We start from the raw sequence: 24,892 nt of genomic DNA, 5'->3' as shown, positions 1-24,892 counted from the left end.
AGCTGTTTCCTGCTGAGATCTCACCCCAGGCCCCCTCCAAAGATATCCCACAGCTGCAGTGCCATTTTTACTGTTTGCCTACCTAGGAAATCCATCATCAGGGGCTGGAGGGCTGTACCAGCAGGATGGGCAGATGTATGGGGAGGGTTTCTGGACAGTGTTACTCAGCACTGGATCAACTATCTGATCCATGTAGGCATTTACACATCCACTCAATGCTGCAAACAAGTCAGAAAAACTAAAACCTGAAAACTAAAATTCCTGAGTGGCACAGAAGCCACACGTTCCTTTAATGGAGAGTATCACCGTGTCTCTGCTGAAATTTGAACCAGCCAAAAAGTCAGCACAAATCTTCACTTGCACAATAACCTGGAGTTATAAACAAAAGCACGCTTGCAGGTATCCTCATGCAAAAGTGAGCTTTGCCACGTGAATTTTAATACACAGTCTTCAGCAGTAAAGAAATCCAAGTGGAAAATCTTAGTCTGCATACTCCTAATAAAAGCAAAACAACAGCCAGAGGAGGCATTTATAAAATACTACTTATTATAATAATTTTCCTCTAATTTCCTTGCTAACAGAGTTGAGTAAAAATCCCATCTCTCCCAGTGGCTCTGACTGATGTTCAGGGGATGGTTTATGTTGGATTGGATGGTTCAGTGATTCCTGCAGCAGGGCCACAGAGGGAACAACCTGTAGGTCAAACTGAACTGTCACTAACTTCCTTCTTAAATTAGAGCTGAGAACTGTAATCTGCAGCTCCTGATCACATTTTATCTTCTTCTGCCATCCCTGCCCGAGGGTCACCTGATAGGGCAGAGGGGTAGGAAGCCGGGGACTCCACTTCTGCTCCAGTGGCTGAGCCACAACTGCGTCCCCAGAGATTCAGAGGAAGACAAACCTGGATAATGCATAAAACCTGGAGTTCAGAGCAGCTGTAGGGAAATACTTTCCAAATTTAATCAATTTTCTGAAACAGAAGATTAAGAGATGCTTATCTGCATTTACAGAACTGCAATTTTGGTCTGTAGTAGCTAAAAGGATTTTTTTCAATCTTTGGCTCAATTTACCCAGAACAAAGCTGTTTTCCTTTCCCACTGTTTATATTTCTAAATAGTCCAGGGCACTGGAAAACTAGATTTTTTTTCTAAGTGCATATTGCAGATATTCTCATCTCTTTCTAAAGTCTCATATTTTGTTTTATTTCCTTTTTTGGCTGAACACCATCTATTCTGTGGTTTAAATATCAACTCTATTAGGAAAAAAAAAATACAGATGGTGCAAAACACAAAAACAGCAGATTTTTTTTCCAGAGGGTTGTAGTGGCATGGAAAGATCCTTGCTAAGCTTTGGGACAGCACAGCCCCCCTTGTGTTCTCTGGTGCTGGGAATGTGGCCTGGCAGTTAAATGGAGCAGATCACTTCCACTCTTCAGCACATCCTGAGTTGCCAAAATAGTCTGCCTTGGCAAGGTGAGACAGCCAGAGCAGTTTGAGAAGCAGCAGAGTGCTGCCCTGGTTTCTTCTTCCATCCCAATTGTCAGTGATCTTCACCGAGAAGGAAAAATCTTTACTTTATTTGTCTTTGTGTAGAAAAATTAAAATATCATCCCAGAATAATCCCATGTTTAGGGCAGGCACTGGGTTGTGGCTCAAGTCTCGTGGCTCTTAGCCAGATCAGAGACTTTAACCTTTATTTTTTGCAGCCCAGTTCAGCTCTATACCACAAGATCACTGCATGTGGGTCTTTTGTCTGAGAATTTTACTGGCTCCCTATCTGTGTTTCCAGAAGTCCATCCTGCATTAGGTGCAAATTTTTGCTTTGAGAATTCTGTTTTAAGCCTTCACCCTCCGCTGCTTTAATCAACAGAAGCAGAACCGAGTTCTGAGACTGAAGTTCTCTGTCTTTCACCATGGTTTTTTAGCTCCACATCTTCACTGGGAGCAATGCCAAGTCTGAACATCCAGGAAGAACTTGCAAGAGAGGGAACTGAGCAGTCTGCAGGAACATCAAGCAGGCAGCAAGACTCAGCAGAGCAATAAACAGATTAAAAGAAAGACTCTTTCATGACTGAGCCCTTGTACTGAACACACAGTGGGGGATGTTGTGATCTGATAGTGTCCAGACAACTTTATCCTACATCACTTTCTTTCTTCTCTGATGTGAATGCAGCCAGAAGATTTCCCAAAAGAAAATACGTGAAGAGAATTTCAGGTTGCAGGTTTACACCCTCACTAGTCAAAGAATATCCAGGTGACTTTTGCACAGAATCCCCACCCTGATTTTACAATACACATTTATCTGTGCGCATGGTTCCCCTTTTTGCTTGTTCCAGGGCTAAAGTTTTAGAAACAAAATTTTTGTAAGAGGTTGTGCAAGTTTGTGCATTTGTAATATGGTGCATTTATGTGTCAGTAAGTTATGTTTTAATGTACAATCAACGAGAACATTCTTGTTCATCATTATTTATCATAATTAAACAAAGAGTAATTATGTTGAGTGATTATGAAGTATACATAATGGACAGAAACACATTTAAAAAACAAATAGGTTTGGAATAACAATTCTTTTGGTTCTGAACAGGAAAATAAAGACATGTCTTATACAGTTCTGCTTCATGGTTTTGGTATAACAAACTCTTGAACTGCAAGAATCAAAGCTTAGGGTAATTGTGATAAGCAGTCTCCTGTTAAGATGTCGAGGGAGTCACATTCTCTTGGATTATCTTTGTTTGGTTTAATGACATAAAGACTCTGTGAAGTTTCTGGCTTTTGGAAGCAGCTCCAGTCAAGACAGAGGTACAGCCTTCAAAGTTCTTCTTTGTGTACCTCAGGAAAGCACCACTGCATCCGTTTGTCTGTGTAGTTAACTCCCTGATTTTGCCAGACCACATTTTGATGCTGATCCCATCCAATGCTTTTTCAGAGTTTAGACTATGATCACATAGGAGCAGTGTGACATAACAGAAAGTTTTCTTGTATTTTAAAACACATTTACAACCTTGCTGCAAACAAGGAAGCTGACAGATGACAAATTCTGGATGGCATTTGAACTAAACTTCCAGTAGACTGGCAGCGTCTTTATGTTTATTTTTGGTGGAATGACCTTTCCATGTGTAAAGGCTCTAGATGCTTCCTGGTTAAGTTAGACTTCCACATGAGAAACTTTCAGCTCAGAGGAATTAGTTGGGAGCAGGTGCTGAAGAGATCTTTTCCTTTCTCACAGCCTCCTGCTGAAATTTTAAGAAAAAGGCTGTTTCTCTGAAACATAAAGCTGTAATGAAATTTGCTTTTTCTTGTTTTATTTGGTTGCTGTCAGTTATTACAAACAGATTTTTAGAAGAGTTTGATGGGCTTGATGAGCTATGAAAAAAAGAGAAATGACTTTTCTGGTTTTGACCTACAGGCAAGGTATCTTCCTCTCAGTTAAAGGTAACTGTTATTAAAATAAAAGAGCATTTTGATGCAGCAAACTGATCCTTCTTCACGTTTTCTCACTTTTAAAAGTTTTAATTATTTGACAATTCCTTTTCTGTTTACTTATGAATTATTATTTAATTTGTTTACTTTGCTCAGCTCCCTTCCTGACCTAGGTCTGACTTCCTATCTGTTTGCTGTGAGAGAGAGAAAAGCTTTGGCTATATCTATGTGTGTGTGTGTGCTTAGCAGTTGCAAAATTCAAATAGCTCAGACTATTAGCCCTGTCTCCTTGTAAATGTCAACCTTCCAGCTAAGTCAGGTAAAACTAAATACATTCCATCTAGATGAAGCATTAGGTTTTGGGGGAGAATAAACATATAAAATAAAAAACAAAGAAAATCAAGGTCAGGAGTGGAAAGCATGTTTTCAGGACATGATTTAAGTTCAGGCTCTTTTCCTGCTTGTGTTCCATAATTCTGTGCTGCTTCCCAGTTAGCTCACAGGAGTCTGACCAGTCTGACCAAGGGCTGGGTAGCAGCTGTGAGGAGACCATCAAATTTTGCCCCAGGTATTTCTGTTGCACATCTGAAAGCATCCATTTGAAGAGTTATTTTAAGTCTCACTGCACCTGCTGTTCTTCAGAAGGATAATTTGATCTGTAAAGAAAGAAAAAACAAAGCAATTAGATTTAAAAGAGGCTGGATATCAAGACTAACCCTCTTGCTATTGAAGTAAAGATGATGGAGAGCAAGAAAAGATTGTATTTAAGTCTAGCTTCCTTCTGCCTGCTTCCCATCAGGGCTCTGACCTCACTGTCCCACATCTTACAGCATCTCTGCTGCTCTGTATTGTGCTGGGTGAGAACAGCTCCTCAAAGATGCTCTCCCAGATTCCTCCCCTCCTGCCCCATACCTTCTTTCTCCCTTCTGGAAAAGCAGCAGTGCCAGAGGCAGCACTGGCTTCTGCCTCCCAGGGTGTCCCTATTTCTAATTCCACATTGCCCTCCTAGGGCAGCTTGTGCTACCCCCCAGTTGGACCTACAGTACCCTGAGGTAATGATTAAGAACTCAAACCTTTCTTGTGTCTTGATTTTCTTCATAAATCTGTAAAATGTGGGTTTGGTAGGAAAGAAAAAAAATTAAAAGTGCCTTCATTTTAGAGCTGAATTGAAGACAAGTCAGCAAACCATCTCTGCAAGATTTCACTGCCACAACAGAGCTGCCAGACTTGGAATTAAGAATAAGGTATGCAAGCTAACAATTTCCAGTAGATGAGCTGCTCTGACAAAGAGATAAATCAAGAGGCAAGTCCAAAACCTTTGCTAGAGTCACTACTCAGTGAAAACTGTAATGTTGTTGTACCATCTGGGCAACTCTCTGGGCTCAGCCATCCAGCCAGGTTTTTACTCACCCAACAGAGCCCCTGTCCAAGCCATGGACAGCCAGTTTCTCCAGGAGGATGCTGTGGGAAATGGCGTTAAACTCTTTGCTGAAGTCCAGATAGACACATCCACAGGCTTTCCTCATCCGCCAGCTGGGTCTCCCTCTCATAGAAGGAGATCAGGTTGGTCAAGCAGGTTTTGCCTTTTCCTAAATTCATGTTGGCTGGGTCTGATCCCCCCATTAACAAATCTCAAGAAAGGTACATGTTAATGAGAAAACACAGCTGCACAGTGGAGTTTCTTCCAGAGAATTTCTCCTGGGATCAGTGCTATCCAACACTGTGAATACTGCAGATCTTAAACCCAGTAGAAAAGCTTCACTCTCAGCACACACTTGGAGAAGATTCAGTCCGTGTCTAATTGCTTTATAAAGGGCTTCACTCCTTGGATGTTGCTGTAATTAAATGTACACCCACTTTTTGCAGGGACCTTGAATATCTCTGAAAATGAAACTAACCTAAGTTTATTTTTTTTATTGCTGCATTAGACAAAAAAACACTGCCGGGGACTTGGCAGTTCAGGCAGTGCTGCACATACTGATGCTGGTCAGTTCTGGGTGCCACGACACAATTCTGTCTCACAGCACCTCACCAGTCCTGCTGCACCATCTCCTGGAGCTGCAGGCACTGGAAAATGTCACAACACTCAGAGAATTCCTGGGATTTGCTGCTCATAGACCAAACGTGAAATAAACAACAAAGTGTTTGATCCCTGCTGGACATGCAGATTCCTTGCCTGCAGATCTCTGGCTATTCAAAATCAATGCTTAGATTATCCCACTAATTCCTTATATTTTCAACCTTCTGTGTTTTTAATAAATTTTTTTTAAGTCACTTAAGCCACCTCTCTGCATCCGTGTGCTAGAACAACTTCTTCCAGAAATATGTGCCTGGCAACAGTCTTGCATGTTTAAGTTAAAGAGAGGAAAACACTACTGTGAGAGCAGCAGGCATGAAAATATTGAGTTTGATAACTATATAAGCAGTTTTCTCTGTGATATTACCATTTTGGAAGAGAGGGGATATTTAAGACTCCTTGAATATTCAGTATATGTACAAATTGAATTTCTTCCAGAGTGAGAGTGCCGCGATTATTCTGCAGGAGCTGCATGTGAGGATGCTCATCCTCTGCCCGTGCAGAGCTATCCTTACCCATTTCCTCGCTGACAATTCCTAACTTGGCTTCTCTCGGTGGGCCCCCTAAGCATCACACATCTCTTAATCCTTGCAATGAACTCATACGGTGCTTATGCTCTGCCAGGCTGGGGTGGTACCTACACATGTAATCAGGATATATTCTTGGGAATCACGGGATCAGTGGTTTGAGCTGGAAGGGACCTTAAAAAACCATCTGGTCCCGACCCCCTGCCACACACAGGGACACCTTCCACTAGGCCAGCTTGCTGCAAGCCCCATCCAGCCTGGCCATCCTTTTCCAGAGGCTGACGCTCGCCTCAGTGCCACATCCCAGTGTAACTCAGCCGCTCCCGGCCGGCACAGGCCATGTGGAATGGCCGGGATGAGCCTCGGGGCGCAGCGAATCGCGGCGTTTGTCCTCGCGCACACGGTGACACGGCGCTCCAGCGGAGCCTTGGAACCTCCGTGCCGCTCCGCGGGGCCGGGGCTGGGCCCCTGCTTGGAGCTGGGATTAGGGCCGGGATCGGGATCGGGATCCGGCTCAGGACGAAGCGAATCTTCCCGGGCTGCCGGCGGCCAATCGCGGCCGCCCCGGCGCTCCCCCGCGGCGCCTCCGCCGCTGGGCATGCCGGGAGCTGTAGTTCTCGCCGTGCGACGCCGCCGTTCTGTGCGCGGCCGGCCGAACTTCAACTCCCGGCAGCCTGCGGGGCCCCGCCGCGCCGTGCCCGGCCGTGCCTACGATCCCCATCGAGCCCCGCGGGGCCTGGAAGGAGAAGCGGGTCCGGGAGCGCGCGGGGCGGCACCTGCGCAAAGCGCGGCTTCCTGAGCGTCTGGTGGCGGCAGCCATTTTGTGGTGCCGCTTCCCTCTCCCGCTCGGGATCTGCGGCCGCGGGACCTGGCGCGGGGGCGACGCGGAGCGGGGGGAGCCGGGGCCGCCCGCACCCTCCTCACCTTCCCTTCGCCTCCGTGCGCCGCCGAGCCTCTCCGGCGCTGCCCCCGGGCGCGGCTGCGGAGAGCGGCGCTCGCCCACCATCATGGAAGACGACGGGCAGCCCAGGACCCTGTGAGTGGGGAGGGGGCGGCGGGGTGGGCAGCGGGCCCGGGGCGGAGCGGGGCGGGGGCAGGGATGCGCTCCCGGGGAGCGGGGCCGGGGCCTCGAGGGGTGCCGGGGGAGCGGAGGGGGCTGAGCAGGATACAGCGTGTGCGGCAGGGCCGGGAGCGGGGTCCGGGCTGGGGGAGCGGGAGAGGAGCGGGAGGGGAGCGCGGCGGCCCGCAGGGAGATTGCGCTGTACCGATCCAGGGAAAAGACGGGCGAAACGGAGCTGGACCCGGGGTATAGCGGGCTCCATCCCTGGAGCCTCCAGGGTCCGTCCCCGGAGGTTTGGGGGTACAGGCGGGGGTCCCAAGCTTTCCCCGGAGGGCACAGGCCGCCCCCGGCCCCCCCGTGCGCGGCGGTCCCGGCGCTGGGAAAGTTCTTTGTGCTCTCCCGGCGCTGGGTGGGATGGGGAGCGCCGGGAAACCGGGAGGGATCGCTTTCCCCTCCAGCGTGTCACGGTGTGGTTCAATAACAGGGCATCGGGCCCAGCAGAAAGAAATAACTGTGTGTTGGCCGTGTCTCTCCGGGATGTTTAGTCACTTGGTGGCTGTCATCCGTTTTCTGTTTAAAAATACAAATTTGAGCGGTTTGGGGTTGCTGTAGGGTTATTTTCAGCTTTGCGGATATGGTTTTGATGAATTTTCTTTGTCCTGTTGGCGTAAACGGGGGAGGCTCGCGCTTGTGGTTGGGCACTTGAGAGCAGGGATTTTGTGCTGCTGCTGATTTTAACCAGTTCCCCGATTTCCAGTTCAGCTGCCAGAGGGTGTTTCGGGCTCTGTGAGCGGTGCAGCGTTCGGGCTGTCTCTGGGAGAAAGGCAGTCTCATGCTCGGGCTGCCCAGATGACAAACACAGCTCAGGACAGTGCAAATGAAATCTTTGTCTATTTAGCTTTTGGGACAGTAGCCTTCAGAAAAGCTCTCAAAGATAGTCTGGACCGAAAGCCACTCTAAAGAAACTATTAAAACAGAGTAAAATGTCTCATAATTCTGTTTGTTCTCACATTTCTCTCAAAATGATGACATGGCATTTAAGGCTTCTCAAGGCAATTTGTGATTTTTCGTCTGTGTCTGCAAAAGTTCTTTCGACTCGTTTATAGTGTAGTATAAGTACTTAGTCCTTGCTCCCTGAAATGCGTGGTTTAAATAAGCATATCTGAAATGCTTTTTGCGTTGATTACCCAAATGATCTGAGTTTGCTTGGCCCTGAGAGTGGATCTAGGTTTGAGTGTTGTTTTAGAATAGGAGGAGGGAAAAGGGCAGAGTCACACATTGTTTTATTCAGTTTTATTTTCAAGGGTCCTTTTTTCATGATTGGCTCTTTTTCTTTCTTTTTAATAACTGCTATATTCCCACTAAGTTTTAAAATGTTCTTTTAATGCTAACAAGCTTTGGCACCACATTGGCCATGGGTTCTTCCCAGTAACACATCCATCAAGGACCTGACTTAGCCCACTTAGTCCCTAACATGAAAAAACCAAATTCCTAGTAAGATGTCTGAAATAGCATCTCTGCAGCTGCCCCACATGGTTTATTGCACACGTGTGACTGTTTCATTTGTTAAACTAATAAACAACATGTACATTAATTTCCTAGTAGTTTTGTAGTAACCACAATCACAAAGGGTTACTTTCCTCTAGTTATTTGTAGGCTTTTTGCATGGAAGACAAAAATTTCACTGGAGCATTTTTTACATTTTACCTTCTTGTCCCTACTAATAGTCTGAAATGTCTTAAATGTAGAATTGCAAGTCGTGTTTCAAAGATTATTTTCCTGAGCAATGCTTTTCATATAGACCAGTTGTAATCTCATAAATAAAACTCACTGTCCCCTAAGAACAACAAATAAAAATATTGTTAGTTGAACTTGTAAGTTTTCATTGTTTGGTTTATTTGGGGAGGGGGAGGGGCAAGAAAGTGAAGAACAAATTGTTTCAGTAGCTATTTGACCATGTGCAAAAGCACTTGATTGATCGTTTAAGCAGTACTTTATGAATGTCTCAGTTTTTCACTCCTGAAGGAATAAATGAAATCCAAAATCTGTAAATTAGGAAGGAATTTTCTTTTTTAACAATTGCAAGCCAGTTTTTTTTTTTAACTTATAAAAAGCAAAATGTACCTAACCACTGTTCACCCAATGTTTATGCCCATCTTAAATAGCTCAGGAATAAGGATTGTTTGTTTCAGTTTGCAGTATTTACAGGGGTGTTAGGTTGTTTCCAGTCATGAACCTCTAAGAATTCAGAATATTTTCTGAGGCTTAATATAGAAAACTGACACCATTTGCATTTTTATTTCTTACATTTCTTAACTTTATAGAAATGTGAAGAATAACCTTCCATATTTTCTGCCAGTTTGGGAAGGGGGGGGTCTTTTTGCATGATTTTTCACATGTAATTTTTTAGCTGGTCCTAAAATGAGCTGTGAGCTTCTGATTTTTTTTTTGTTTTGTTCTCTTTTGTTTTGTTTTAATAGAACACTTGAAAGCTCTGTTTTCTGTGAGTACTGTTAGATTTCACAGGCTGTATCAAAGTCCTGCTTCCACTTTAAGGTGGAAACTAAACTATCAGAAACCTGATGTGTTGCTAATGTTATCAGCTCTCACAGACAACCAGAAAAGTTCCAAAGTTGTATATTCTTGTCGATGCTTTTAGGAATATTTTGTGTGGTCTGTAGGTATTCAGTGACTGCTCATGAAGTCACTGCATACCTACAGTTGTTATCTCATCAGCCATGCCATGCTGTATTCCAAGCCCGGAATGTGGATAAGGTGCAGGAGTAAGGCTTCACCCAGATTCACTTCTCTTGAACTTCTTTCAGTTCAGCTCTTGTATAGGAATGTTGTCTCCTAGAGGAGGCTGCAGAGTGGATTTTTCTTGGTGTCATTTTATTTCCATTAGCTCACAAGCACTAGGCAGAGTTGCTGCTAGAATTTCCATGGGCTCTTGAGCCTTACCTTACCTTATTGCTTACCATAATTTTCTCTTTTAAATATGGGAACTGCCATTTCTTGCATGTTGCCTGTGTGAGAGAGAAATCAGATTTACTATCTTTCTTCAAAAAAGGATGTAAGGGAGTTTTGTGGACCTAAAAGTAGTGGCTGTAAATGTCCCTTTCTTACCTCCCTGTTTAGGATACAATACAAATCTGTTTACTTTCAAAGAGAGAATTTTTCTGCTCAAGCCAAAGAGTTTAGTTCTAAAACTCATTATGGACTGATATGTGCCTTTGGTGTCCTTTCAATACTTCTACAAGATCTCTGAATTTCAAGTAGTTTGTTATTCTTTGTGTTGTCAGCAGCATTCAGAAGTGTAATAGATCAAAATTTATGTCAGGACATCTATCTCTCTGTAGGTTGTTGGGGTTTTTTGTAGCTGCTTATTAATTGGTATTTAAGTGCTTCAGGCTTGCAGAAGGGAGCAAACACTATTGCCTATATGCAAAAAGCCACAACTTTTGCTGCCCCTGTCACATCATCCAAGACCACCTATAAAAGTTTAGTAAGTGCTTCTGCTCTGCTGGGTTTTATAATTTTTTTAAAGTTTGCATGATATATCCTGTAGATTGTATCAGTCCAAAAGGATTGAAATACCATACAATAGCATTTTAGGATTCATATGGTTTCTTGGGGTGTGGTTCTGAAAATTTTGATTTCCTAAAGTAGAATAGAAGATGCTGTTCTGTTACATCACATGTAAATTGAGCTAGAAAGGGGAAAGCTGACCATAGGTTGGCCATGTGTAGTGGGTGATTAGCATCAGCAGAGCCAAGTTTTGTATTTCCAGAAAGGTAAGGTGTCTGTTCCTAATGTGGTGGATATATTTATTTCTTTAGTTCTGTAATATTCATTCACACCAAAGACGTTTGCTTGTATGTTTTTGCTCAAGTCATCTCTAACTTAATGAAGTTAGTAGTGAAGGAGGTGATGTTACTGCAGTCTGCTTAAAGACATGAAAGTAACCATAAAGTCTGTCTTTTTAGCATCTTGTTTCAAATTTGTAGGGGTTTGTATTCCCATGTTTTACATGCAGTTTGAGAGAATTGGGTCTCTGGTTGTTGTCCTTGCTGCATGAACCTTTATTGTGCAGTGTTCTCAGTGTGTGTGTTACTGAAGATTCAGACTTTTAGCTACTTGGCAAAGGTGGGAAGACCTCTCACCAATGTCAATATTATGCACCAAGGCAATATTTATCATATACATTTAGGGAATTAATGGACCAGTAGGATCTCCCATCCTGTCTGAATCTAGCAGTCAAGGTGGTTCCGATTTTTATGAAAAGGCAGCTTGTTTTGTAGCTAAGGTTTGTGATGCAACAGTCTCACAACTATCTTGCTGAAGGCATGGTGGTATCAAAAGAAACCTTAGTATATCTTATATCTTCTAGCAGTTTGTGTAACTTTTCTTACCTTAGTAGAATAGATTGCTGAGGAATGGCTTTCCCTGGCCTTTATTTTTGTCAGACCAAGAGGAATTCTCCAGATTGATTTTTAGACTTCTTGTATTTTGCAAATTCATGTTAATATTATGCAGAAGAGGATGATATTTGGGTTTTTGTTAGTACTAATTGTACTCCTTACTGTATCTGATTTGCAGTAGAAATAATAATAAGACTTCACTCTATTTAATTTCATGTCAGTGCTACTGTGTCAGTGTGCTGTGAAGGCTCAGTATTAATGAATACTGCAGCTTACAGAGGAAACCAGTACTAGCAGTAAGTTCGCAGCACCACTGACCCTTCATGTTGGAATTCCTACTGGGATGCATATTTTCCATCTGATTTTAGTAGTATCTGCAAAGGTTAAAATTTCCACTAAAAGCTATTAGTGATTTACAATTTAATCTTGGTGAATGATTAACAAAAATTTAGTTAATATTTCAGAAAGAAGGTATGGATAAATGTTTAACTACTAAGTTTTCAGGATAGAACTGGAAAGTCAGTGAGATGGACCATTTGTCCTGTAAGGGGTCTTAGAGTTCTGCAGGTTTTAACTTCTCTACTGAAAAGCTTCATAACAATACAGGCTTCTGGTAATGACTTGTGTTAATTCATATGTATTTAATAAGAAAGTAATGAGTACATGAAGGATTTTTAGTGGACATTCTATATTCAGGTGCTGTGGTACTTCAGAAACTCACTCTGGATCTTGTAGCATTGAAGTCCTGACTGAGAAAGTGCAGAGCTGTCCCATAATTGCTGAAAGAAGAATGACATAAACAAACATTTGTTGATAACATTGTGTGATGTTCTGATGAAAACAAACAGTGTCCATTTTAATTTTGCTGATCCAGGTGAAAGTCCAGCTGTCAAACAGAAATTGCTTTTCAAAAAATTTCAAGGGTTGCCTCTCGGAGCAATTTCAGAGCACACCTTTAGTTTACTCAAAATAAATTGGTCTATGCACAGACTAAGAAATACTGGTTAACATTTATGTGTTGAACAGTATTAGCAGCTGTATTAATACTGTTAAACTGTATTAACAGCTCAGGCTAACTTTAGTCTGCAGTTTTATGACATTCTGTAACTGACCAGAGTAAAATAAATAAAATGTATATTCTTTCAACTTCTAAATCACAGAAAGTTCTGCTCATCTTACTGGTTGCACTTGAATTCTTTATGCCTTGACAGGCTTATTTGTAAAGATGATAAATGTCCCTCTGCTGATGGCTTTTGACATCTGTTACTGTGACAAGCCTTTCTCTTAACTGATCGCTATGTTTACAGTTTTATTACATATTAGTCACATTGTTAAAAATAATTTAGTTTAGCATTCGTGACTTTCTCAGCCATTATTGTGACCTGGTAAATATAGGACTCTTATCTAAACTTGCTAAGTATTTCAAAACTTGGAATTATTTCTCAAGATTTACAAACCAATAAAAATCAAGAAGTCTGAGTGATATTAAAATAACACTGTCAGAATTTTGGGGGTATTACAAAGGTGGGAGCTCTTGAGATAGATGCTGTACAATACATTCCTATGGCATAATGCTGCATAAATTGCCTTGTCTGTTGGTGAGTGGGCTGGCTTTCCAAATGTTCAGGAAAACAGAAAAGTTGAGTTGATTGCTTGCAAGGCAGCACAATTTGTCCGAGAGCTGCTCCTGAGCTCATGGGAGTTAGATGTGTGTTTGTACCCAAATTCAGAAGTACTCTTGATGAGATACTCAGTGGGAAGTGAAACTTAAAATATCTTTGCCCAGTTGGTTGCTTGTTTTACACAACATTCTTGAGCAATGTTCTTCGTACTTTTGACATCTCTCTGCCAAGGACATGATTGGCAGTAGGTGTTGGTGTCCAGTGTTATGTCTGAATCAAGCTTCACTTCTCAGTTGTGTGGCCAACATTATAATTTAGAAACCATATGAATGCTGCATTAAAACTATGAAATAATTTGTAAATATTGTCTTTAAAGACACCTGAGATGTTTTAAAGGGAGATTCTTCATAGTCGTTTAAGTTCTAAAAACATTTTAAAAGATGATGATTTCTGGTTTAAAATCTTGGTTTTTTGTTTCCTTGTGTAGCTATGTAGGAAACCTCTCCAGAGATGTGACTGAGGTTCTCATACTTCAGTTATTCAGCCAGATTGGACCATGCAAAAGCTGTAAAATGATAACAGAGGTAAGGCCTTCCACATCCGGGGGGGGGGGTAGCAAATGTAATGTAACTTTATCCTAAGTTGTCCAAAATAAATGGAGTTAAGGGCTTCTTTTAACATTACTGGCCGTGGGTTTCTTTGGGTTGACTGTGTTTGGCTGTGGCTGTGTTTTGTGTGACTGTGTATGTGCAGTGCTTTTGCCTGTAGCTGTGACATACCTTTTATCAGCTGACGATGAGATTCCACTTTATTTAAAAGATTGTTACTCCTCTTTTTAGAATCACATTGTTCTGCTGATCAGAAACCTTATTATTTCAAGTGTTATTCATGGCTATTTTGTGCATTTTTCACTTTATTTGAACATGAGCCTCAGTAATTCTTTTCCCTCTTGAATAAATGGTTTTTTGCTATGGATGAAAAGTAGAAAATCCTTCAAAATAAGCGTGGCTCTTCCTTGGACTTTCTGCCCCAGTTCAAATAGCTCTTGTCTGCACCAGTACAATTAGCTCTTGTCTGCACCTGTCTGTTCTTAAATTAATTTTTTCTTGAAACAAAGTGACAAAATTTCCATAGTATTCCAGACAAGGTCTTTTGCACAGAGTGTTGGTAAGTATTAATGCTTTCTTGTCTCTGTTGTAAATACTCTGGTACCTTTAGGGTTGGTAGCCATTTCTGTGAGCTTGTTGACACATCCTACAAAACTTCTCTCTCCCTGATATTTTTCCTTCCTTTTACATTTATAACTGGTAAGCTTTGAGCAGGCAGGGATTAATCAGAGCTTCTGCCAGGTTTAAGCTTTGGTCCTTCATCTCTGGTTTCTGTATGCTCTTTGTACTTTTTACTACATCTTATGCTTCATACTGATTTGCAATTACAGATTTCCTGAGGACAGTTATATTAGTTTTTTGTCGAGATTGTTGATGGAAGTATTAGAAGGCAAATCTTGTGACCAGACTTCTTTAGGAATGCTACTAGAAACTCCCCTGTGGGCTTCGTTTCCTTTCAGTGTGTCACACAGCTTGTTTGTTTCCTTGTTTTTAGCTTATCATCAACTTGCTGCTTGTTTAATCACTCTCATCCTTGTCTGGACTAATAATTTCCCATGTGACACTTTTCTCTGCTGCGTTTGCTTTAAGTTTATTGGAGAAAAATAACAGAAGGCTGAAATATCACAGTTGTTAGTTTTTCTCTGAAGAAACAGTTTTGATTGTCGTGTGCTCTACAGACATAAGGTGCTGCTGCTCCCACCTTTGGCTGGTTGAGACATGTTGGCATCAGTTTGGTTTCTTGAGGATCAGATGAGAAATTCCAACACTCATTTCACTTTGGTTGAGGCTTTATGGTTTTAAGATCTTCCCATAAGTGAGACATCTTTATGAAACTGGTAGATAAACAAAAACTGCTGGCAGCTGTATTCAGTCACAGAGGTGGATGCATTGGGCTGAGCTCAGCGCCTGCCACCAAGCAGTCACAGCAGATGCAGGTTGGATTCTAGACTGAGACTGGCCTGCAGCTGTCACAGGACCTGTCCATAGTGTCCATCCTTCTGTGGTGTGTGGTAAACCTTTCCTAGGAGCTGAGTCATGGTTAGCTGCTTCTTACCATTCTTACTACCACCATCGCCTCTTAAAAACTCGTGATTTTTCCGTTTTAGCCAGGTTTATCAAGTCATTCTTTTTCTTTCTTAAGAGTATGTGACATGAACACATCAAGTATTTAAAGATTTCAAGTGTTTGTTTTGGGGGTATATAATACTCAGGGTGGTGAGACAGATTTGTAGGTAGTTTGAACACCTAAAGATCTGACTCTCTTTAAAAGAGATTCTTCTCGTGTTCAAACAAGTTCTCAGTGCTAAAGAAGACCTTCCTACAATCAAAAAGTAAGGTTGCACTTCAGTTGAAGCATAAACTGCACTAAATTTTCTAAGTCTTAAATGGGCTTCCCAAAGTAGCGTGAGAGGAGAGGTGAATTAAGGCTTTCTCTTTTGGGGCATCTGAGGTGAGTGTGCTTGTAGACAACTTTGTGGCTGAAACTTTTTTTATGATCTCAGGTACATTTTCTCTCATCTGTTCATTGTGCATCGGTTAGAGGCCCCAGGTACTGACAGTGTTCAGGAGGATGACTTCAGACTCCATGATCATTTCAGGTGTATAAAGGCCTTGTGATCCATTCAACTGTTGCATCTTAACAGCTTCAGAGGTAGACAGAACTATGTTTGAAGCTGTACAGTCCAGCTGTAGGGAGAAGGATTAGAATTGTTCATCAGTGTAAGTATGTGTGAGTTGTCAAAAGTTAAATAGGAATGCTGGAAAAGAGTTCTCTTAACTTGTGTTACTTACAGCTGTGTTCTACCTGGCACTGGGGGAGATTGATAGGTGAGAATACTGACGCCAGAACAGTTTCTCTCTCTAGACCCTTCCCTGTCCGTGTGAGAAATAATTTGTTTAGTGTAATATTAGTGTTTGTCGTCTTTTGGTCCATGCATTTGCAGAGGGGTTAATGGAAATGTTTTGGTTAGAGTTTGTGTACTCATTACGTCTTGGAGGTAGATCAAATCCAGTGTTCAAGTTGGCATTCTAGACATCCTTTCCACTTGATCAGCTTTTCAGAAAACTCTTCTGTTCTTTGCACTTTATACTCTGGTACATTTATTTCTTCAGTGACCTCTGTCAGTGAGTATTTTTAAAGGTGATTCGATAGGCCATCCTACAAAAACAGGTTGTACTCAAGGTTTAACAGAGTTAACAGTCAATTGATTAAGATCCTTTTCCCTCAGTCAAACTATTTTGAGCTCTTTTAAAAAGTTATTTCCCAGTTGTTGGGTATGACATTTTTCACTTGAGACTGAGACTATGCAGCTTCCAGGTTGCTCCCTGCTAGTGGTTTTCAGTCAAATAAATGGAAAGACTTCTTAAGTAGAGCAAGAGAAGATTGGTGGAAATGTATCTGGGTAATAAACCTTTCTAGCTTTGAGTATTTGCGCAGGGCAGTTTTGTTCTTCTCTCCATTCTTCCCCTTTTTTTCCCTCCTTTCCGTCCAGTCTGCAGATCACTTTTAAGTTATTTTTAGCTCAGTAAACTTCAGTCCTCATTCAAAGCAAACTATCCTTCAGAAATTGGTAGACCTTTAATAAAAAGTCCATCTTAATAATTCTTGCATTTAAGTATAATGTCAAAGGCTATTTCATAAATCTGATGCAAATAATTCTGGAAGTTTCTAGCTATAAGTAATATATTTTCCTGGATTTTCTTCTCAGCAACCCGATAGCAGAAGGGTCAACTCTTCTGTTGGATTTTCTGTTTTGCAGCATACAAGCAATGACCCTTATTGCTTTGTGGAATTTTATGAACACAGAGATGCAGCTGCTGCATTAGCTGCTATGAATGGGAGAAAAATTTTGGGAAAGGTAAGTTGCTCACATGGTAATCTTAGATTTAAAGAATACAGATTTGTGTGAAAATATTAATAAAACTTTTGAAGGTGTTTTACCAAGATTAAATATTGATAGAATAATCTTTTAAAAATATTGATACAAAAAAAGTAAGTCTTGTTTAGGAAATGTATTATTTGTGATGTTCTAGTTATGATGGTGTTTTATATTGAATGATGATTTGTAAACATTGACAGTTTTAACCCACCCTTGAATGAACTTATAAAATGTAAGAATTGTATGAATTTTTACTAAATCTTATACTTGTTTTCAGGAGGTCAAAGTAAACTGGGCAACAACACCAAGTAGCCAGAAAAAAGATACATCCAGTAAGTAATGTAAAGCCACAGTATCACTTGTACACAAATACTTCACAAAGTGGTAATAATTTATCATAAATGCATTTAAACATAACTTCTCTCCTTCCCATCTAGTGTTTAATAGAATTTTGCAAACTAATTCTTCTGTTTCTGCTTTACAACTGGGGAAACCGGAGTGGACAGATTAAATTGCTGCTGCTCTTCACATGGAATCCTGAGCGTTCCTGTTCCCAGTGCTGTGTGCAGAGCATCACTTTCTCAGGAGTTGAAACTTTAGATAGCAGTTAAATATTTGATTAGTAAATTATTTATTTTCAGATCACTTCCATGTGTTCGTTGGGGATTTAAGTCCAGAAATAACAACAGAAGACATCAAGTCAGCATTTGCTCCTTTTGGTAAAATATCGTAAGTATCATCATAAACATTTCCATTATCAGTTAGAAAATATGATAGTGAAGATGTGTTTTTAAGTTGAAATGTTATTTTCTATCTATTGAGATAATTTTTCTGCTGTTCATTTCCTTGTGGTGGGTGGGTGGGTAGTAAAGAGGGGTTGTATCTCAGTGTGTCTCATGGTGTAAATACAGTGATGTAATTGTGCTCTGGTTTGCTGAAAGCATTGTGCTTTAAACCTAATCTTTATGCTAATGTCCTTCATCTTTTTATTAAAATTTAATTACTGCTCTAAGTGTGACTTTTTGGTGTTGAGAATGTATACAGAGTAGTGACTTGACAACTGGTATATGTTGTATCCTGGGTGTGGTTTATGTGCATTTTTGCTGCATTTCATAGGCAGTATGGAAAACTGGGAAAATTGGAATATAATTCTATAAAGCAGCTAGTTAATAACTTGGGAATATTTTGAAAAAAGCCAATACTGATAAGAATGAAATCTGGTTTTTTGGATGATAATGGGATGAATTACAATTATAATATTGTAAATGAAAGAATAGTGGCTTTACATTATGTGCACATTTCTGCCAGTTAAGAGAATGTTTCTTTAAACTTCTCTTGGACAATTCAGGTGATAATAAATGACCTGGTGTTCTAATTGAACATATTTAACATTACAAAATCCTTGAGAGTGCTAAAGTATGCTAAAGTATATATGTCCTAAAGAGTACTGCTACAAAATAAGTCTGTTAATCTTCTATCAGTTTATCTTTATAAAAATCAAAGTTGCACATGAACATTTTTGTACTACTTTGCAGGAATATATTTCTAAGAACAAAATTCTTATTTTTCTCTTGTTCTGTACGCATAGTTTTAAATGAATCATAAATCTTATTTCTTACCTCTGCTGTTTTGTTTACTTTGCTTTTTGTCTCTTAATGTGGTAAGTAGTACTGTTTTAAAAATCAATTTAAAAAGAATAATTCAGGTTTCTGTTTCTCAATCTATATTTATACCTGAGACCTGCAGTTTTTCTAAAGTCCAAGTCACAATTAAAAGTAATAGCATTCTGGTTATTTTGCAGAATTGCTCATAAGAATGGACAGGATCTTGAAGGCTAACTGCAAGGAACTGTGCACACTGGAACTCAGTTGTAGATTTTTTCTCATTTCTATTTATTCTTATTATACATTATTTATATATACATATTTTAGTATTTACATTTTAACATTCTATATTCAGTGCAGTTCTATATTTCCAATCATTTTAACTTACTCACTAAAATTTCTGTGTAAATTTGTTGTTTTCGTACTGGTGTGCTTAGCATTGTTGTTAGTTTTATTCTCCTTTCTTAAATTTCTGAAAATGTCAATTTTTCAAAATTTACAGCTACCCAAACTCCAAAATGATGGTAGAGAATTGACCAAGAAAAATAAAGAAATCTGTTAACAGGCCATGTATGCCTTTTAATTCCTATTTTTTCCTCTTTTTCGATTTTTTTAATATTTCATATATTTTGTATCACTAGGCAGAAGACATTTAACTATTTAGAAAATGCATGGTAAATTAGATAGAATTGTTACAGTAATTTATAGAACAGTAAACCTTAGAGGACCCTAGCCAATAGAATATTAGAAAAGGAAACTTTGTTTCTCTTATACTTCAAATTTGAACATTCTAGTTATAGCCAGTATAGGTTATGTGCATAGGTTGCATGTTTATTACATGTTATTTTTTTTGTCCTACTGCTTTTTTCTAACAGGTAAAGGAGCAATAGGGAGAGTTCAGGAATGACTGTAGTTTTAGGGCTAACTGAATTTATAAGAAAAAATTATGCTCACAATACAGTGTGTGTGGTTCCTTTTAGTTTTTATTTTGCAGGTTATCAATACTACCCTCATATAGCTGTGCTTCTTTTCACAGGGATGCACGGGTAGTTAAAGATATGGCAACTGGAAAGTCAAAAGGCTATGGTTTTGTATCTTTTTATAACAAACTGGTGAGTAATCACAATGCAGGTTTAAAATAGTTCCTGTCTTCCATTTTTAGTTTTGCCTGTTTATGTCTTCGCTGTTTATTAGACTTCACCCAGGGAAACAAATTCACCTTTACAGGAGCTGTATGTGTGTTTAGGACAACGTGGGGGAACTGTCAATCATTTTCCTTAAGTATTTTGCATAGGGAAAACACACAGTTTCAGAATTTTAGGCATATAAAGCCTGTTTGTGTGGTCAGGAGTCCAACATGTCAGATCTCTTTTGGTCATCTGTAACAGTTACCTGGAGCTGTCATAATCAGAAAAAAGTTTTAATTTCTTTGGATTTGCCAATGCCATAAGATACTGCAATTGAATGCCTTGGTTTAGTGTATTTTTCCAGTTACACTTTGTAACTGCATTACAGCTGAAATGGGCAAGGAGTAGCTGTCTTATTTCCTTGTAATCCCTCTTCCCAGTCATGGAATGAAAGTTACTGGATTCTTTTCAGACTGAGCCATAAAAACTCCAGTTTGAAATTTGTATTCATTCTACAAAATCAATGGATGAATTCTAAACATAGTACTAAAAAGTACTCTCAATTTTAAGTCCTGATTGCTGTTCATTCTTACAGCAGCTGCACCTGTGGGGTTATGGCATGACTGTTCTGAGCTGGTATTTTAAGGCCTGTTTTTCAGAACATATCATTCTGCTAGGTTTGGGGCAGTGGGATATGCTCCCAGACTTCAGGTACTCCAGCCTGAGCTCCTAATGCATACCACAGTTAAGAGAAAATGGAACTCCTGCATTGGACTGGATCAGTTATGGCTTAGGCTCTGTTCCATTTTTGTCATAGCTATGATCCTCAAGCAGAATAGGAGCAAGATTCAGCAGAGAGTTTTTCCTTTCCTAATCAGTTCATTATGTTGTATTCACCACATTTTGGGAGCCAAGGGTGCTTGAATAAATTGGGGTGTTCTATTGTGTGGTGGTTTGGTTTTGTCTTTTAGGTTGGGTTTTTCTTTTCTTACTGGTCATCTTCCGTAATTTCATTTTTGTATTTATGTGTTTTCAAAATGAGTACTCAATGTAATTAAAACCTGGAATGATCAAGGTCCTGAGTTTGAGAAGAAAATTCCAGCTGGGAGCAGCTCACCTTTAACTTGTCCACATTTTCTTTGTCCCTTGCGCTTGGCAGGTTTTTTCTTAAGCTTTGTGCCCTTGGAAAAGCATTTCAAACATGTACTAACTATTTGCTTTGCCTGTCTTCTTCCAAAGCAGTTGGGAGACAAATTGCTCCTTGCAGCTGTTAGCAAACTTACCCTTGCTTACCAGATGTTTCTGCTTACAATGTGAACTCAAAGATTGTCTTCTGTTTCATGTTCAAGATAAAAATTACTCTGTGTGGGCCATGGACTCTCATGTGTGTTCATACAATGGCTTTAACACACAGAGCTTACAAAGCATCTGTTGCGTGTCTCCAGGGAGCAGAAGAAGCATTTAATGATAGTTGTTTTATTTCAGTAATTGGTCCTGGCATCTGTATGACTTTCTTGCTTTTTTGGGCAGCTTTTGAACATTCTAATGCAGATGCTTGTATAGTGTATATATATATATGGTATAAATATGTGTGTGTACATGTCTGCATATGGCATATATACAGGTAGTATATGTAGGATTGCAGTTGGCTTCTAGCCTGTGTAGAAAATGTGTGTGAGGAAGTTTTTACCAAATGACTTCTCTGTAACCAGTTGCCTTCATGTTAATTAATGTTTGCTTGCTATGATTATTTAGAATTTCATACTCTTAGTACTGTTACTGGTTTTCTCAATAAAATTAACTGATGACCAAGTCTTGGGAGTAGATTTGCACATGCTTCTTGTTTGGAAGTGCTACAATCTCTGTTTTAATCTCTTCAGGATGCAGAAAATGCTATTGTACACATGGGAGGCCAGTGGTTGGGAGGCCGCCAGATCAGAACTAACTGGGCAACAAGGAAACCACCAGCCCCCAAAAGTACACAAGAAAGTAAGAGCTTCATGTCCTGCTGTGTTGTGTTTGCTGTCTTGTCACTGTTCAATGGGGGAATAAAACATAAGCCAATCATGTCACTTAAATCACATATTAGCTTGCCTTCCAGATCTTGAATAGAGTTTTTGGTATGTTGTATCAACATAGTGGTGGCACTACTGGTCTGTCATAAAGTATTGAATGTGTTTGTTGAATGCAAAATTCATGCTTGTGTACGAGGTAAGTGTCTGGGTTACTGTCAGCCCACTGCTGAAAACCAGCCTTCTCTCTTTATAGATAATACAAAACAGTTGAGATTTGAAGACGTAGTAAATCAATCAAGTCCAAAAAATTGTACTGTGTACTGTGGAGGAATTGCCTCAGGGCTAACAGGTATGAAGTGTTCTATTGTTTTTTATTATTGAAACTTTTTGGACATCAGGATGATTATTAATTCAAAAACATCTTGTATTGTAGATCAACTTATGAGACAGACTTTTTCACCGTTTGGACAGATTATGGAAATAAGGGTGTTTCCAGAAAAAGGTTACTCATTTGTCAGGTATGGACAGAGAAAGCAAAATCTCTGGGTCTGTGCATGTAGTAATGCTTCATTTCTGTGTAATTTCTCTTGATTGAACTTGTCCTGATACAATGAAAGCTGTCACCATATATTCATAGAATCATTTGGAACTTGTAAAAAGGGCCACCAACATTTTTACCTGAGAAGATGAATGTTTGTGAAAGCAGATGTTTTTCTCTGGATTTCCTGTATGTATGGAGTCTGTTTTTTAGGTAATCAGGAGGAAGTACTGTAAAGCATAACATTAGTTTGTTTTTACATTCTTTAGGTTTTCAACCCATGAAAGTGCAGCACATGCTATTGTTTCAGTTAATGGAACCACAATTGAAGGACATGTTGTTAAATGTTATTGGGGTAAAGAATCCCCTGATATGACTAAAAACTTCCAACAGGTAACTGTACTTAACCTTTTCTTTGTATTACAAAAGCAATTGTGTTTATACCTGTAATGACTTCCCAGTTATAATGGCTAAATTTTGTGGTGGAGTTCTTATGAAATTCCATGTTCTGTCTCAGTTATGTTCCAGTTCATCAAATTGGGCTAGTGATTTTGATGGAATATCTGTTACTGTCTTCTGGATATGATCCAAAATAGGGAGAAACTTTGAGGTAATTCTAATTCTTGCTGTTTTGCTAACTGCAGATTAGGTGGCTGTCCAACCAAATAGTCTTTGGGGTTTCAAGCACACACAAATATATTTTTCAGTACAAGGACCTAGTTAAGTCAGAGTGACATCTTATTTTTCAGATCTTGTTATTGCTTGTTTTTGCTCTCTGATCGATATAGCCAAAACTTTGCCTTCAGCAGCACAAATGTAACATAAACCATCTCTAGAACCTGAAGTACAATGGATTATTCTCTCTGCAGGTGGATTACAGTCAGTGGGGGCAATGGAGCCAAGTATATGGAAATCCACAGCAGTATGGGCAATATATGGCTAACGGGTGGCAAGTACCATCATATGGAATGTATGGCCAAGCATGGAATCAACAGGGTTTTGGAGTAGAGTGAGTAATTCTATTTAATTTTTTTAGAATATTCCAAGAATGCTGTATCTTAAGTTTCAGGCTCATTTGGGTCAAGGATTGCACAAGGTTTAAAACCTTAGGGGAACTCCTGTGTGCTTAAAGCTTATGTTCAGTGCTTGCCATGGAGCTGATACTGGGGTGAGTTGCTCTGACTTGTACTCGATGGCACATTTCGTGTGTGGTGGAGGCACAAAGACCACCCAGTGTGGTAAAATTTTGGGTGGTGGTCGGTCTTGTCTGATATCTAAATATATTCTGGATTCTTACTTGAGGTGGTGAGTCTGAGACAGGAGCCTGGGTATTTGCCTACAGAGAGAGAAGGAACTACACACAGACACTTGAACTGGTGCAGTTTCAGAATTTGGGTGGGCTTTTAATTATGGATCTCTAGAAGACTGAAGTCTTCATGAGAACTCTTTGTTTTAACATAATTTTGAAATAACTTGTTTGCCTAGTTCTTCATTATCTGGTGCCAATTAAACGTATTGAGCCCTGTTAAACCTATCATTGGCATTCATGCCCATGAGGTATTGGGTGTATTTTGCCTTTCTGCATCACTGATGTTGAGTTCCAGCCACCTGTGTGTGTTCGTGCCTTTGGAGGCAGGTGCTGTATCCAACTGGTACCCAAGGTTTGTGGGGCTTTTTCTCCTTTGTTCTTAAAAAGCTCATGATATTTTCAGGAATCACACGTTGTAGTGCTTAACCTGAATTACTCATTAAAAAGAAGAATAAACTGTTCTATTTTGATACAAGTAGTTGAGTAGGAAGTATGTTTTTATGTTTTTGGGGTTTTTTTTTTAAGTTGCTTTTCCCTACTTTTTTTTAATCATCCTGTTTCTTTTTAAGCCAATCTCCATCTGCTGCCTGGATGGGTGGATTTGGTGCTCAACCTGCCCAGGGACAAGGTGCTCCTGTAATACCTAACCAAGCTGGATATGGTATGGCAAGCTACCAAACGCAGTGAGCTGGGACTCTGTTTAAAAGTGTGTATTTCATGATAGGCTGCAGTTTCCAGTGACATTCTGAAGACTGGAATGTAGACAATGAAAAAAAAAGAAAATATTTATTTTAAAAATGGAAATGTTTGGAACCTTTAGCACAGCTTTGCTTTGGTGAAGGACACAAATGTCTTCTAGTTCTGCCTTTTTAAGTTTTTGTTCATGATGGATATGAACATGTTTTTCTTTGTGTACAAAAATTAAAAATAAAGTCAATAAAGACAATTCTGACTACAAATTTTGATATAGTAGGAGAAATGGCTAATGAATTTGATATTTAGGTTACCATTCCATTTTTTTTTTTGGTTTGTCTTCAGTGTTTTATATCATTGTGCTTTTAAGAGAAATGACATTGAAAAACAGCGAGTTGCTTTTAGTTGAACACACATCCTGAAATAAACTGTGGACCAATCACCACAACCTGCGAGACAGTATTGAGTTTTCAAGAAACCTACGGACATAGC

At 40.0% G+C, this 24,892-nt stretch overlaps 1 protein-coding gene across 3 annotated transcripts; it reads left to right on the top strand.

Moving 5' to 3' along the window:
• The first annotated feature begins 6,795 nt into the window (after positions 1-6,795).
• Positions 6,796-24,666, top strand: TIAL1 (TIA1 cytotoxic granule associated RNA binding protein like 1). Of its 3 annotated transcripts, none has more exons than XM_069020144.1 (12): positions 6,796-7,059; positions 13,614-13,710; positions 16,944-17,093; positions 17,392-17,446; positions 17,756-17,843; positions 19,755-19,830; positions 21,726-21,834; positions 22,114-22,209; positions 22,294-22,378; positions 22,668-22,791; positions 23,268-23,407; positions 24,277-24,666. In XM_069020144.1, exons 1-12 carry the CDS (start codon positions 7,031-7,033, stop codon positions 24,392-24,394), a joined length of 1,167 nt encoding a protein of 388 aa, XP_068876245.1. In that variant the 5' UTR covers positions 6,796-7,030; the 3' UTR covers positions 24,395-24,666. The 3 variants fall into 3 exon arrangements, with proteins under 3 accessions (XP_068876245.1, XP_068876246.1, XP_068876247.1); XM_069020145.1 differs by having other exon boundaries at positions 6,798-7,059; positions 16,995-17,093; XM_069020146.1 differs by lacking the exons at positions 6,796-7,059; positions 13,614-13,710; positions 16,944-17,093; positions 17,392-17,446; positions 17,756-17,843 and adding an exon at positions 18,974-19,288.
• The last annotated feature ends 226 nt before the right edge of the window (positions 24,667-24,892 follow it).

Source organism: Aphelocoma coerulescens, chromosome 6 (assembly GCF_041296385.1).
Source record: "Aphelocoma coerulescens isolate FSJ_1873_10779 chromosome 6, UR_Acoe_1.0, whole genome shotgun sequence".
Lineage (NCBI taxonomy): Eukaryota > Metazoa > Chordata > Aves > Passeriformes > Corvidae > Aphelocoma > Aphelocoma coerulescens.
The sequence above is the reverse complement of the archived record's forward strand: the minus strand, read 5'-3'. Positions and strand labels throughout refer to the sequence as shown.